This window comes from Nyctereutes procyonoides, unplaced genomic scaffold (assembly GCF_905146905.1).
Source record: "Nyctereutes procyonoides isolate TBG_1078 unplaced genomic scaffold, NYPRO_anot_genome, whole genome shotgun sequence".
NCBI classification, from domain to species: Eukaryota; Metazoa; Chordata; class Mammalia; order Carnivora; family Canidae; genus Nyctereutes; species Nyctereutes procyonoides.
In genome coordinates this window covers 4643617-4659368 of record NW_026575120.1, presented here as the reverse complement: position 1 = coordinate 4659368, position 15752 = coordinate 4643617, and the positions used below count along the sequence as shown (strand labels likewise).

The 15752-nt window shown below is 34.8% G+C and overlaps 1 protein-coding gene across 7 annotated transcripts in view; it reads right to left on the bottom strand.

The window, feature by feature from the left end:
• The window catches only part of DLC1 (DLC1 Rho GTPase activating protein), a 409505-nt gene that overhangs the window by 297972 nt on the left and 95781 nt on the right, over positions 1-15752 (bottom strand). For 6 of the 7 annotated variants that reach the window (XR_008665666.1, XR_008665667.1, XM_055334964.1 and 3 more), the window contains exon 3: positions 5767-5916. The exons of the other annotated variant lie outside the window; for it this stretch is intronic. Coding sequence is in view for 4 of the 6 variants with exons in the window: in XM_055334964.1 (XP_055190939.1) it covers positions 5767-5916 (150 nt within the window). In the remaining 2 variants the exon portion in view is untranslated. The remainder of the gene's footprint in view (positions 1-5766; positions 5917-15752) is intronic. 7 annotated transcript variants of the gene reach the window in all.

Below are 15752 nucleotides of genomic sequence, written 5' to 3'. Positions count from 1 at the left end.
TAAATAAAAATCTTAATTAAAAAAAATCTTCCAACAATGGAAAGGCCAAGAGCAGATAGTTTCACTGATGAATTCTACCAAACATTTAAAGAAGAATTATGCCAATCCTTCTCAAGTTCTTCCAAAAAGACTGAACAGAACGGAATACTCTCAAACTCCATTTACAAGCCCAGCATTACCCTAATATACAGCCAGATGCGGACACTACAACAAAAACAAAAAAAAACAAAAACAAAACTACAGGCCAATATCGTTAATATAGATGAAAAAATTCTCAACAGAATTATAGCAAACAGAATTTAACAGTACATTAAAAGCATGTTACACTATAATCAAATGAGATGCAAACATGTTTAACACATATAAGTCAATGAATGAGATGCATCACATTAACAGAATCAAGGATAAAAATATAATCATCTCAATATATTATGAAAAAAGTATTTGACAAAATTCCAAAACTTCTCATAATAAAAGCTCTCGACAAATTGTGTATAGAAGAAATATATCTCAATATAATAAGTGCCATGTATGACAAAGCCACAGCTGACATCATATTCAATGATGAAAAAATAAAATCTTTTCCTTTAAAATCAGGAACATGACCAGGATGCCCACTCCCATCACTCCTTCTCAACACAGAACTGGAAGTTCTAGCCAGAGCAATTAAGCATGAAAAATAAAGTCATCCCAATTGGAAGCAAAATTTCAAATTGAATCAACATGAGATTGATAGTCATAAGTAGCAAGTAATTTATAAGCCATTTATATTTGATATGTATTCCAGCATTCTTTTTGCCTTCCTGTTTATACTTTGATTAGGTGATTAACAGGGTAATCTTCTGCCTTTCTAACAATACAATATTTCTGAGGCAAATTAAGAAATATTTTTAAAAATCTACCATTTATTGTGTCCCTACCTTTCAAAGACAATACTACACAGCAATTACCTGCTTCAATATTCACCAACCCTATGTGGAAGGTATTATGATCACTACTTGACAGATGAGGTGGTTAAAGCTTAAGGGAAGTAATTTAACCAAATTCACATTATGCAGTTGGGCTTACATTAAAAGTCAGATTTTTCAGATACCAGAGTTCAAACTCCTTAAGTAGCTACTGAGATGTTCTGCTGGGGGCATAAAATACAACCACATAAGTGATTTAAGGAAGGTCACAAATATGTAGTTTAGTACAAATCTTTATATTATTGTTTCCTCTCTCTTCATTATGAGAAATAACATGCAAGCTCTCTCAGAATCTGTCATATCCATTCCTTCTTTTCTTTTTCCACTACTATCATACCCAATTTAAGTGATTAATCAGCCCTAAATTATCATTACAACTGCCATCTAATAATTTTCCTGTGACTACTCTTTGCTTTGTGTAATTCATCTTCTGCATCATCTCCTTACTAGGCTCTATTTATCACTGTTACCCCAGGCTTCAACTGTGCCAGGGGTGGGAATATAAAAATCTTAGGGTAGTTCCCCTTATGGGAGGGAACATAATATGATGTGTTATAGTGGAGATGCAGGCACAGTACATTTGTGACAGAAACAAGTGGGTAGCTAGTGATTCATTGGATATACAGATCTGGGGATAGAAAAAAAGGTCTCACTGGAGACCCTCAATAAGCAGGAAGTCATGGAATTCATGGTAATTTCCAGGGAGAATATTCTATCAGACATAGAGAGAAATGAGTCTAAATTCTAGAGATAAGATTTAAGGGTCAAAAATAGGAAGAGGAATCACTGAAGTATATGAAAAGTAACTGATGAGGATATGGAAGAAAAGGAAAGGGAGGAGCCAGAGGCCAACGGAATTGTGAAGTCCAGGGAGGAGAGGATACTCAATTGCATCAAATGCTACAGCTGAAGACTGAGGAGTTACTACTGGATATTTCAGATAGGAGGTGAGTTGCAGAGAGATGATGGAGCAATAAACAAGAATTAAATCACGGAATATATACTTGGTGAAGAGAAGCTTGGCTCATGAAGGAGGTCATAGGAAAACAGAGAAGAAAAAGAATACCTACAGATATTTGCAGTTGTGAGGCTGCAAAATCCCTGTCATTTGTTTATTCTATCTCTGAAGAAGAACACAAAGATGTTTGCTAAGAGATAGGTGTAAGGGCTGGGCAGGGTTTGGGAAGAATAGTAAAATTTTTGAATAGCTGCATTGAACTATGGTAAAAGGTCCAGGAAAACCAAAAAATACTGTAAAAACAGTGCGGGAGGTTCAATTAAAAGTAGTGAAGTGGTTCTGGTTTTTATGTTTCTTAAGCTTCTCTATGGCAAAGGTGAAATATCCGAAAATATTCTCAAGATTGCCTTATTTACACATTAATTCAAACACAATTAGTAGCTTAATATTCAGAGTACCTTATTATCAGGAAAAAAATTCTTGATAGTCAGAAAAGTAGGTTCTGGTTCTGGAAATGGCACTTATTCCATTGTGAATGGACAATTTGCATCTTGGGGAGGGTTATAATAGAGTGGAATGAGCACAAGCTTTGAAGTCTGACAGATGTGGAAGTAAATCTTATCTTCTGTCTGACTTTCAGTAAATTACTTGCCACTCCCCACCTGTGTGAACTTAAGTAAATTACTCATCTTCTCTGAAGCTCAATTCTTATTTTAAGATTGTTGAGGGTAAATGAAGTAACATAAATAAAGATTAGTGCTCAGTAAGTACTACCATCTTCTTCATTCCCCACTTGCATTCTTTCCATGAGATGGGCCATCATTTGGAAGCTCTAAGAGACTGGCACGCAGTGGATATTTGGACAAAATCAAGTATTTGGACTCCAGAGGAGGAAACCAGATTCTGGGTTGGGGTGAACCACCAAGGTGCAGCCAACTCGCAAGTCTCTATCAAGGCAGTCTCCTTTAAATCTTTATTTCTATTCTGTTTCTACTTCTATTCTTTATTTTTATTATATTTCTATTCTTATTTTTTCATCTTCAAGCCATTCTTAAAGACCCTAGTCTATTATTATTTTTTATATCCTTTATTATAGGTAGAAAACTCACTCCAGGATTTTTTCATAAGTAATCTCAAACTGAGATCACTTTTTCATTGTATGTCTTGTCTTCCTTGTTAAACTGTAAATTCACAGTGGAATGTAAGGGTGTGAAAGAGGGAGTTTCTCCTCTGAATCTGGGACATTGCTCCTTGCTGGATGATCAAGGTCATAATCATGCTGCTATAATCCCTTTATTCCATGGTGCAATTATCAAAAGCAATGGAAAGTGCCTGTGGAAAAAATCTTGATGATGAAAGAATTTTAAAATTAGCTTTAAATACAAAGGAAGAGAAATAAAAAACAAGGGATGGCCTAGAAAAACATAAAGACCAAAAAGATGTTTCGAGAACTTTAGGCTATATGTTATTTATCTTTAGCCCAGTGCCTGGTGTGAGTAAGTACATGGGAGAAGGAAAGGAAATAATACATTCTAAATATGTGCCAGATCTGCGTAATACATCTTAACATATATTCTTTCATTTATTCTTTCCAATGAATCAGTAGACTGGAAATAATATTGCCTTTTTTTATATGAGCCTGAAGTTGAGAAGTCAAATAACTTTCTTGTGTTCTTAGATATTCAGCTGTAGAGCTGGTGTTATTTGAAGCCAGGCCTGTAAACTCTGAAGTTCATAAGGTTTCTATGGTATAATTTTGCTTATTCCAAGTATCTATTCAACTGAAAACTTAGAAATGGATCACTATTTATATAATCAACCACTGCTCAGCAATGGTGATGATATTCCATGAGACAGTACATGCAACATAAAATCCAGTTTATACTTTAAATGGAGGCAAAAGATGTAGATATAGGTGAATCCTAAAATCAGCACCTATAATTTGTTCCTGTTTTTGTTTTGTCTTTACCATTGAACAAAGAAACATGTCTAGCAGATAAAAGCTGTCTTGCTTTCTGAGATGGAGACATCACTATGGAGCTGAATTCAACAATTTGGGTTGGGTTTTTTCCCACTAAATACATAGCGATTGAGGAAAGTTCAATATAGATGGAAAAGTGGACAGATTAAAAAAAAATAGGGAAATAATAATTCTCACCAGACAACTTCCAAAGAGAAAACATATCCCATGCCTACATTCATGGCAAAAAACTACTAAGAAATACCTCTTATTGAAAAATATTTCTGGCTTTAAAAGTGTTAAAGATAAGTGTAACTATTCTCCACACCCTTCATATATAAACAAGATTAAAACACCCTTTTTTTTGTTGGTCTTCAGATTACTTTGTATTTCTTCCATTGGGATGCCTTTCCTACTAAAGTATGTGTAAGGCACTTTGACAGCACCAAGCAAGGAGTAATTGAAGGACAGAAGGAGATTTAAGCAAGGTTTCACTGTTAAAATGAGATGAATCCTAAAAGGTAAGAAAAATTATCCAGAGGATCACAGAAAAAAACACAAAAATTTCATTCTACTAGCTTTTAAGTTGAAGCATCTGGTTTCTTTCCCTCCCTCCCTCCCTCCTTCCCTCCCTCCCTTCCTCTCACCTTCCCTCCTTCCTAACTCTCTCTCTCATCAATCTATCATCTATAATTTGCTTACACTCTAAGGTATCCACCATAGTCTGCTAGAGAAAGCAGTATTGTGTAGTGGTTATATGCAATGGCTCTAGATCAAGACTCACTAGGTATGTACTCCAGCTCTGACACATACTTAAAAAATGTTAGGAATGAATGTGTTAGCATGCATAAATCATTTAGAAAAATACCTAGCATATGCCGAGGTTAGCTATCATTTTAATTTGTTTATGTACTTTGAAATATCTTGCCCCATGGCCAGAATAAGTCTTGAATAACTCCAGAATCAGTGATAGAACTATACTAATCAAAAAATCTGATCCAGAGTATTTCTATTTTGGTAGGTTCTCAGATTTATGTATAGGATTTTTCACCCCTTTGATTTTAGATAAATTCATAATTTCTTCACTTTATGTGTTATTACATAGCAAAAGTAATAGGTTAATTGAAAAGAGATTCATGGCTTAATTATAAGTAAATCTACCATCACATTTGCTTGATCTATACAGAGTAAGCCATTTAATATAAAACTAATAGTAAATATATAAAGCGTGTAGTCAGTCCTGGAATCTGTCTTCCAAATTTTAATTCAAATGTCAGAATCATACGGGAGTGTCTGTCTTATATGAAATTAATGCACAGTAGAATAAAACTCTCCCCTCTGGACAATTCATTATGTTTCATGGAGTGAATTCTAGAGTGTTTTCAGGTTAATATCATCTAGATTATTTCTTGATAGTAGTATGCTGGGTTAGTCCAGCATCCATCCATCCATCCATCCATCCATCCACCCATCTATCCAAACATCGATACATGCATGTGTGCATGCAGCAAATATTTAGGTATCTTCTACATGCAATGTAAATTTGTGGGATACTGGAAATGGGGTTTATAGGATGTCAGAGAAGACTTACAACGAGAGAAACAAGTATAATGAAGATGATTTGATCTCTAGGTAACATAATTTCCCCAGATGACTTTCTTTTTTGTCTAGCTAATAATAATAATTTTCTTTTAAATTACACTTACTCTTTTAAATAATATTGCATCAAGCACAGAATTACTTGAGTGATATTTATGGAACATTAGCAGGACCACATATAGGTCATGTTACCATCAAAGATGTTTCATTTGCAAGAGGGACTATATGAAAAAAAGAGCTATCATTCTCATGGGAAAAGAAGTGGAAAGAGGAAAGCTCACAGGAACATGCCGCCGCAGGTTCGTTGGTGTGCTGGATGGAGAAGAGCTGGTGCTGAGGGCATTCTCAATGTCCTGATCAAGTTGGTCCAGTTTCATAATTAGCAGCACCATGGAGTCTAGCCGCGCCCTATCTCGATCTTCTCTTATTTCCTGAGGAACAGAACATGTTGTTACTGAATCTGAAAGGCCATTTCTTGGAAAGAATAAAAAGTTCCCTGTTCTTCAATGTGACAAAAAGGACACTGAATAATAGGCGGCCTTCTACTCAAGGGGAAAAGGAAGTTCTATTCTGTATCATCAATGGGCTCTTCATTGGGAAGATACTGACCTACTGCCAAAGAAACGTTTTACTTGAATTTTAAATATACATCTTCTGGAAAAAAGTGCAATGAAAAATAAGTATAACATTAGTGAGTATTGATACATATTTACTACTTTTCAGCTATTTATTCTGGGGAAAAGTTATGCATTACTTTTTTTCATGGTACAAATCAATTATGACATACTACTGTTTGTGGTTAGACATTTAAGGATCCATATAAGAGAATATGTTTGAAAAATGCTTCTGAGTATAGTTAAACATGGGAAAATAATCAAAGAAGGCAGGATTTTAGTTTGTGCAGTGGGTAGGCTTTTTTGTTTTTGTTTTGTTTTGTTTTGTTTTTGCATGTGGCCATTTACCTACTGCCACTTCAGGCTATATTGTCTTTCTTTTCTATATTTCTTTTCAAGCTTCTTTTGCTTTCACACATTTTCTAAAAAAAGCCCCACAATTGTATATATTTTTGCAAATGATCATAGTTTCTTATTGTAAATTTCCTATAATATAAAGATATGTTTATGGAAATACTGCTGCTTACAGGAAAACCTAAAGTTTCTGGTTGACCACATAGAGTTATTTGGGCATGACTGCTTACTATTCTTGCATATTCAAATCAAGTTAATTAATATTAGGAATCTTTCAGATTCCCTGTGTGTTGTGTAAGGTATCAAGGTTGGATAGAGTATTGCGTGGGAGAAAAAAGGCTGTGGAAAGCACAGTAAGGTTCTTCGGAATCAAAATCTATTGAGAGATGTAATAGACTCAGGGGTAGCCCTTTTGAGGAAAATCATCATTTCTCATTCATGTTGCCATATTCTCATCTGTCTTTGATATTTATCTGGATGAAATCAGCTTTGAAAGGAACACCAGTGGAGATCTCAAAGGGAAAATATATAATAACAGAAGCCTGAGGGGTATGGGTACAAGGGAGCAGGTGATGATATTGGCAGTAGGATGGTAGGATGACTGCCTGAATCAGACCTTTTGTTTTTGACATTTTTCTTTTAATCCCCTAAATTCTCTAGCCATCATTAGGAAGGATCTCCAAAGAGCAGGGACTAACTAGGGTAATTTCATGGGTTAATCTAATTCTATAGGAGTCTCTGTACCCCAAGACTTAGAGCAGATTGTTAATATTACAGAGCATTATTTTCCAGATGTCAAATAATTGGCTTATCCAATTAAATTGTTCAAAGAATCATTAATTAAGCTAATGATCAGTTATTGGGGTAAGCTGAACTTGTGTTTGGTTTAACAGACTAATGTCAAATTGAAAGAGTCCTATTTCCACAGAGACATCAAATTTGAGAATAAACTAATAATTTTTGTTTTGTTAATTACTTCAGATTTCTGTTCTGTGATTATTACTTAAATCTCCTTTCACTGTCCCTGCTGTCTAAAACATGTAATGAGGTTCTGACATAATTTCAGACTCTTGTAATCATAAAGGTTTGTGCTTTGTGCTTAAGAGTGTCCAGGGTATTTACAAACAGACTTAAACCTTACTATATATCATATCCTTCGGTGTTACAGACCTTTGTTTTATTCAAAGGAGCCTAATTGGGGTGCCTGGGTGGCTCAGTCACTTGAGTGCCCGACTCTTGGTAGCTTATGTCATGATCTCAGGGTTGTCAGACTGAGACCTATGGGGGGCTCACGTTGGGCTTGGAGACTGCTTGGGATTCTCTCTCTCCTTCTTCTGTCTGCCCTGCTTGCACATGCACCCCTCCCCTCTAAAAAAGCAAACAACAACAAAAACCAAAAAAAGTATTATTTATAGTAAAATCCTGCTTCTACCTTAAAATGGAGTCCTAGAAATATTGGAGATAATTTGGTTTAATTATCTTCCTAATACCCAGAAAATGGAAAATCTGACTAATAGGAGACTCAAAGTCCTCTTAATTACTTCTTCTCCAATGTATTTGCTTGTATAATTTCCTTCTTTTTTAAACTGAAGTTATGTTTGGCAAGACAATGTTCTTTGCATCTCTATATCCACATATGTTTTTTGTGTGATTTTCATTTCCCAGTTATAACATCCTCAAGCACAAAAAGTTATGTTTTTCTACCTGGCAGATGAGTCAAGTTATACATTGCATATGCAATATGTATTCAGGAATAATAACAGTAATTAAATCAATATAAGGCAGTAAAACAACATCTCCCAAAGCCATAGAAAGTATATCTTGATATTTTTCCAGCTACTAAGTTAATTCTGGATAAAGAAGAATGTCCTGAGTTGTCCTAGACCTACCAGCCGTGGTCTCAGAAACAATTTGTCTTTGAGTTAACTGGATGCTGAGATTGTGCTTTAAAAACATTTTCAAATCCATGGGCTGAGCATCAAATTATTTAAAATGCTCTGCCAAAAGGAATAAAACCAAACATCCTTGGTCTACAATATTCCTTTAGAGAAATAAGCCTATTTATTTCCCCTTCCTTCCTGGATGCTTCCTTATTCACCACCCATTACACTTAACCTGAAGTGTCAAGTACTCAGACCAGTATCCTGTGTTGGGTTCCATAAAAGCTCACAAAATAGAACTGACTACAAATCAGATGCTTTGGATAAATTTTATTGTCTTTGTTTTTAAAACCTAGATGTTAATACTCTACTGTTCTAACCTTTCATATGTGCATGGCTAAACTCCAGCAAATAGCTCATGTCTGAAAATAGAGCTTCATATTTGCAGATTTTGGCTAGGTTGACTTCTACAGTGAAGCTTTTATTTCATACTCTCCCTATAGTCCAAGAAGAGAAACTTCTTAATAAATGAAGCTACCTATTAGTGAAGTTCTCAGTATTTCAATAACTTAACTCACTCAAATCAAGGCTAAAATGCTAAATTCTCTTCCTTCCCATCTTTCCTTCTTTCTTTCTTGTAGTCATGAATGTTGTGGGCCAAACACCATTAAAGGGAAAATATAGTCACCAATAAAAAGAGATTTAAAAAAAAATCCCTGCTTTCCTGAATATTATAGTCAACCATCAGAAGACAGATAACAGAAGTTAACAAATCACAAGTAGGATGGCTTTATATAGGAACAAGTGCAAGAAGCAAATAGGGAAAGAAACTACACAGTCACTGAAGGGGATTGTCCCATTTTGTATAGGGTGGTTGGAAAAGAGTTTTCTTTGGAAGTGAGGGCTAAATCATGACGGGATGAAAAAAATGGGGTAGCAGAGAGAGACAGCGGTGGAGAAAGAAGAAAAGAAAGTAAGAGAGAGAAAGGAAGAAGAAGGAAGGAAGTAAAGGAAAGGAATGGAATGGAAAGGAAAGGAAAGGAAAGGAAAGGAAAGGAAAGGAAAGGAAAGGAAAGGAAAGGAAAGGAACAGGATGAGGAGAAAAGAAGGAGGAAATCTGGGAAAACAGCATTCCATGCAGAGTGTGGAATGACACCAAGATGCTGAGACAGGAATGAGTTGGATGAATAAAAGGATCAGATAAAAGGTTGGGAACACCAGGAGGGAAAATGACAGGGAAAGGAATGAGTGCTAGGACAATGTGAGGCTGAATATAAACAGGAGCCAAATTATATTCTGTTATGAAGGTCACTGTAAAGAGGTCCAAATTATTCTTTGCAGTGGGGCCACTAGCAGGATGTCAGCAAATTAACGATCTGATATGTGTTTTAAAGTTTTAGAGGGTTCTCACCACGTACTGACAACTAAACATTTTTAGAAACCTCACCCTACTTTACATCCAGTGATGCCACGTGACTAATACATGTTAAATAAGTTCCATTTATCCGAAGATTATTTTCTAGTCCTATAGTCCTTTTTTCCCTCCTGAAGTCTGAGTCGGATCCACATTATGGTAATTATAAGGAAATAACAAATTTAAGAGCACACTTATCTTGATGAACAATGAATAATATATGGAATTGTTGAATCACTATATGGTACACCTGAAACTAATATAATACTGTGTGTTAACTACAGTGGATTTTAAAAAATAAATACTTTTATAACATGGCCTTACATATTTTGAGATCAAAGTGGAAGAAGAAGGCACTGTTTGGGAAGCTGTTTCTTGGAGGTAGGGAGTGGTATATTGGTAAATGTTTAGAAACTAGATTCCAAAAAGAAAGTCCTGATTTGTAGCATGTGTCAATTTTTCTGTGACATAAATACTGCCTTGGCTGATCTCCAGCTACCAAATAGACACTATTGAATGCAGAATTGGAAGAGATGCTCCAAGACTGCTCTTGCAAGCTTATGTGAGCTGGTGACCAATAGTTGTAATTATGGTTGAATCAATGTACTAACATATTGAAATAATGCATTTTATTTATTTAATGATAGTACTTTCCTTAACTTTTGCAGGTAAAGTTCAGTATAAATTGCAGGCTTAAATTTAGTGTTCTGGAGACTTTTTTTGTTAGAAGTTCTCACTAAACTGCTTTCCTTGCACTCTCCATTATTTATATTGTAAAATATCTTAAAATTCATTATAATTAATACATCTTTATACTTGTATTTTTACTTAAGTAAGGCAAAGCATATTTCTTTGAGTAACTCATTATGTATTTGAATATTTTCTTCAAAATTTAACATTCTAGAAATCTAGAACCCTAGGACCATGGCTATTGGTTCCATAGTGTCCTGACTTTGCAGAAGAAAGTAAATTCTAGGGGGTTTTAAGCCAGATTACTTCTCTGTTAGAAAATTGAATAGAATAGAGCCTATATTTCCCAACTCTCTGTCCTGATCTTTTTCCAGTATTCCAGTTTGCTTTTCTTTCATGGATGCAATTATCAATTTAATTCCATTTAGTATCATTTATTCTCTCCTCAACTCCCGCAATCTAGTTCCATTCCTTCCAATATACAGAAACTATGTTAATGAAGAACAACAATAACCACAATTAAATGCACAAAACTTTTGCACCTAAGCTAGTTCTTTTACACTTTTATTTAACAACCATTCATGATGTTTATTGACCATCTCCTGTGTACTATGCACTGTTCCCTAGGAAGCCACCTATTTCATATTTGTACAGTTATAATGTTTAGAAATGCCATGGAGTCAAATTCTGCCTTCTGCAACTCCCAGTTTCTCCCTCCAGAACTAGACAGAGTAAAGTCGTGTCTATTCCATGAAAGAGTCTTTCAAATATTTGAAAAACTTTGTTGTGCCCATTTTCTTCCTTTTCTAAGTGAATCATCCTCAGTTCCCTTAATGATTTCTCATATGACATGTTTTCAAACCCTCATTAGTTCTGTTTACTCTTCTCTGTATATGACATAATTCTGTCAATGACCCAATTAATGGTTGGTGCCCAGAATTAAATATATTACTCTACACGTTGTCTGACCAGGGCAGAGTAGGCAAGTATTTCCCCATGTTCTATACACCCTCTCTAACACAGCTAAGAATTAAGTGCCTGTTTAGAACATGAATAGGCTATTCTTAATGGGACTGCCATGGTTTGCTTTTTTAATGAGGAAAAGCTATTTACTTGCCTGTGAGCTGACCTTGAGTCAACAGTGTGATATATGTCTCCTTTTCCCAATATATGTCTGTGTAGCAGTAAGAACAGAAACATCCTGTTGTCTTGACACTATAACCGGCTGTTGTCAAGGTATAGATAATATATGTCACAGTTGTGGAAGAAATTCCAGTTGTATTTCTTTCTTAAACTCATCAGTGCACACTTAAGGAAATTTGGAGAAAAACTATTCAGTTTGATTTGTTGTCAAAAGGCTAAAATGGTCAACCCACATGGTTTTCCATTGGGAAATCTGAAATATTCCCCCCCCTTTTTTTTTTTATCTCCAATAGCTATTTAGTCCCTGGGCAGTGAGGTCACTTTGATTACAGTGGAATGTGGGGGAGATAAACAGAGTTTTTAGGGGGTCATTCTCTCCAGGTGTCTGAAAAGGAATTCTCTGAACATGAGACTCCACTACCCTTCTTTCCTTCTATCTGGGGAAGATAATTCCAACCCTCCTCTTTCTCCAGATGGTCTTTATTGAACAGCACAGGATTCAGTACACATACATGTAGTAAGGAGGAGGTGAAAATTACCAGACATTTTATAGACTGGGCAAAATATGAAATCCAGAGAAAAGGATGCTCCCCTAAAGATGCAGAGAGAGGTTCTGTTTTCCTAATGCTAAGCATTTGGAAGAAAACCAAAGAAATTCAGTAAAAGACCAGAATGCCTCCAAATAGTGGACATTTGGCTCGGCAAATTTAGCAGTGCCTGAATGTTCTGCTTGTCAATGAGTTGTGGCATCACATAGACAGCCGTAATAAATTAAATAGTAGGCCAGGAATAGAACTAAGACTTCCTGATTCATAATCCAAGGTTCTGGCCCCTACACTGTCTTTGATTCTATACACATCTCACTGGTTATTCTGGGCTGTTAATACTCCTTGCTTACCCATAGTAGAAAAGAACCTTTTAGCAAAAGACTTGGCCCAACTTCATTTTGAATTATTTGATCTGCAGCCAGCTGGACTAGGATGAAATCTCATATTAGTGTTATACATTTCATTTGACAATAAATTCCTCACTCTAGACTTTCCTTTCTTAAAATAATATCCTGTTTAAAGAACCAGAAAGTTATTAATTTTTTTTTCTTCAGAAGCAGTGAAGATTTTCATCTGAATAGCTGGTCAGAAGCTAAAGATAATATAATTATCCTATGTCAGAATTTCTAGGCAAGTTATATAAGTCAACCTTAGTTTTTATTCTGGTGCATTTCAAGATGAAACTTATGTAGATTAAGAGGTAGGTAATAAAACAAACCAGGAACTAACACCTATTTGCCAGATATCGTCTGTTGAACCACAAAATCTTTGCATGTTACCTTAAATTAATAGTAACATGTGCCAATATCATTTTAGTATTAGATGACACAGAATGATAAATAATATCCTCATTCAAAGTTACTACAAGGCATCTTTTAACTGATATATAAATTATGGCTTTATATTAAGTGTTTATGTTCATTTCCTATGTATCTCCTCCCATTCATCAAACATGATGAGGAAAACTGGTCTCTGCTTGATTTTTAAACTCCAACAAGGCTTCAAATAGAACATTTTTATGTTGGGACTTCTGTAAATAGTTTACACACTCTCCTGCATAGTTTCAAAGCACATCTATGCAGCTGGTCCTAAGGAGTGCTCAGAAGTGGCAGGTGTGAGTCGGGAAGAGAACTGTGTGGGCAGTAATTTCTCTCTATTCCAGGGATATCTGAGGATGACTTCCTCCACTAGGTTTAAAGGCCCATTTTGTGGAGTGAGATATAATTTCTACTTAAATAATTCGATAAACATTATGAAATCAGTCTTTAAGTGCTAAAATTGGAGATTAACTTTCAGGGTTACTTAGTACATTTATAGATATAAAGTCAGCCTTTCTGGGTTGATTATTTATTCTTTATCATCATGTTTGCTTGATATCTGCAAATCCTTGAAGTTTTTACTTTTTTTTTTCTTTTTACAATTCTCAGTAGCTCTCTCCTTGGGTTCAGATATTGAAGGAGACATGATTCTTTCTGGTACAAAAACAAGAAAAACATCAATTTAACATTAAAATTCCATCTACTGTTTTCAAGAATATTATGATCATCTTTCTTTAGGTGTGGATAACAAAGAAAGACAAAAGTAAAAATTTCCTCCTTTTCCATAAAAATATATGACTTAATTTAGAAAAAAAGTCTTGTATTGACCTGAATCTGTCAACTTTCCTAGTTTTACCTTTCAGACTCTTTCTCATAATGCCTGGTGTTCCTCAAATGACAGTAATCTTGAGGACTACCACTACATAATTCTTAATATTTTTCTTTAATTAGATTCACATTTTTTACAGTTAAAATAATTTTAAAAATATATTCATGCTATATATCAGTTATAATTTTATATTTCCTATTGTATATTAAACTATAAAATTATCAAAATAAATCACTATACTATCTGATGTAATCTCACATAAATTATACTACATTTTAGGAAAAGCTTAATTAGAAATTCAAAACTTATTTTGGTTTCTTGAATATGCCATGCTCTCTCTCATTGCAACCAGGATTACTAAGTTTAGCAAATAAAAATATAGGATACTCAGCTTCATTTGAATTCCACATAAACAAGTTTTTTTAGTATAAGGATAGCCCATGCAATATTTGAGATTTACTAAAACATTTTATGTTGTTTATCTGAAATTCAAGTGGAACTAGGCATCCTGAATTTCATCTCGCAACTCTATTTTGAACCATGGAATCCTTCTCCTTTGGCTTAACATACATCTCCCCTGCCTGGGTATATCAGAGGAAACCTTTTGTTTTGAGTATAGTGTCACTCCAATGGAGAGGTCTTACAGAAGTTGTTTCCTTGAATGAATGAACAATAATTGCCTCATAAGATATGCAACTTCAAAGAATGGAAATTACCTTTTCTTAGTGTGTTATTTAGTGTTATAATCCTAGGAAAATCTAAGACTTCCCATTTTGTTTTTTCTTTGGTAACAAAATAAAATCTGAAAAATGCATGAGGCTAATCTTTTAAGAATTGCAAATTTACTTGAATTGTTAATATTTTGTATGAAATTTTCTAGGAATGAGTAATTTCAGATTGAATCCTTTGCTATTGTATATTTTCTCACTTCTATCATGTGCAATGTGTCTGTGGCTTTGTTGGCACGAAGAGTCTTCACACTGAAAAAGTATGGAAACTATTTATCTAACTCCGTCCTCTCATTTTTTTCCTGATGACTTACATTAGCAAATTTAAGAATTTCCCAAGCTACAAATTTAGGTTAATGGCAGGATTGGAAAATCCCGGTTTCTTGCGTTCATCCTTACTTCTGGTTACCTAAGTAGGCATTAACACTATTAGACCTACAAGGCACTTTCTTCAACTCTGTAGGTGACCCAAGAGGATATATTGCCCATACAAATTCATATGCATTGAAAGACCTGGGATGAATATGTGTAGATTAGAAAAAAACAGTTTAGTCTCACATGGATGGCATCTTCATATTATTAATCTACAAGTTTAGAAGAAACATCTTATTGATGATTTGTTCCTTTCTTCCTCCTTCCCTCCCTCCATCTGCTTTTTGTTTTCTTTTCCTTCCCTCTTTTCTTCACTTTTTTCCTTCCTTCTGTCTCTCTTTTTTTTTGTTTGTTAACAGTTCACTCTATCAGTGGTTCTCAAATATGATTAGGCATCAGAACCACCTGAATAGAATAGCTTGTTAAAATACAGCTGCTGATTCAGTAGGTCTTTAATGGGAATGAAACATTTGCACTTTTTACAAGTTCCTAGGTAATAATGTTGCTGCTCTATGGAGGGGGCTACACTTTAAGAACTCTGAACCACATACTAGTACTAGTTCTCAACAGTGGCTGATTGTAAGCATACTTGTATAGCTTTGAAAACTTCCACATTCTAAGGCTCCACACTCCAAATTTCATAGGTGTAGGGTGGGGCCAAACCAATGTGTTTTTAAGAAGTTCAGCAAGAAATCCATTAATCTCTTATATTAACAGAATAATAAAAAAATAAAACATATAAATGTCCAAAAAAGGTATTTACAACATTCAAGACCTATTTTAAATCACTTCTTAGTGATTTAATAAGCAGAACAACCAAAACTCTCTCAGGTAGCAAGGATTTAAAAGACAATTAGAGCAAGTTTTGAAGATAAAT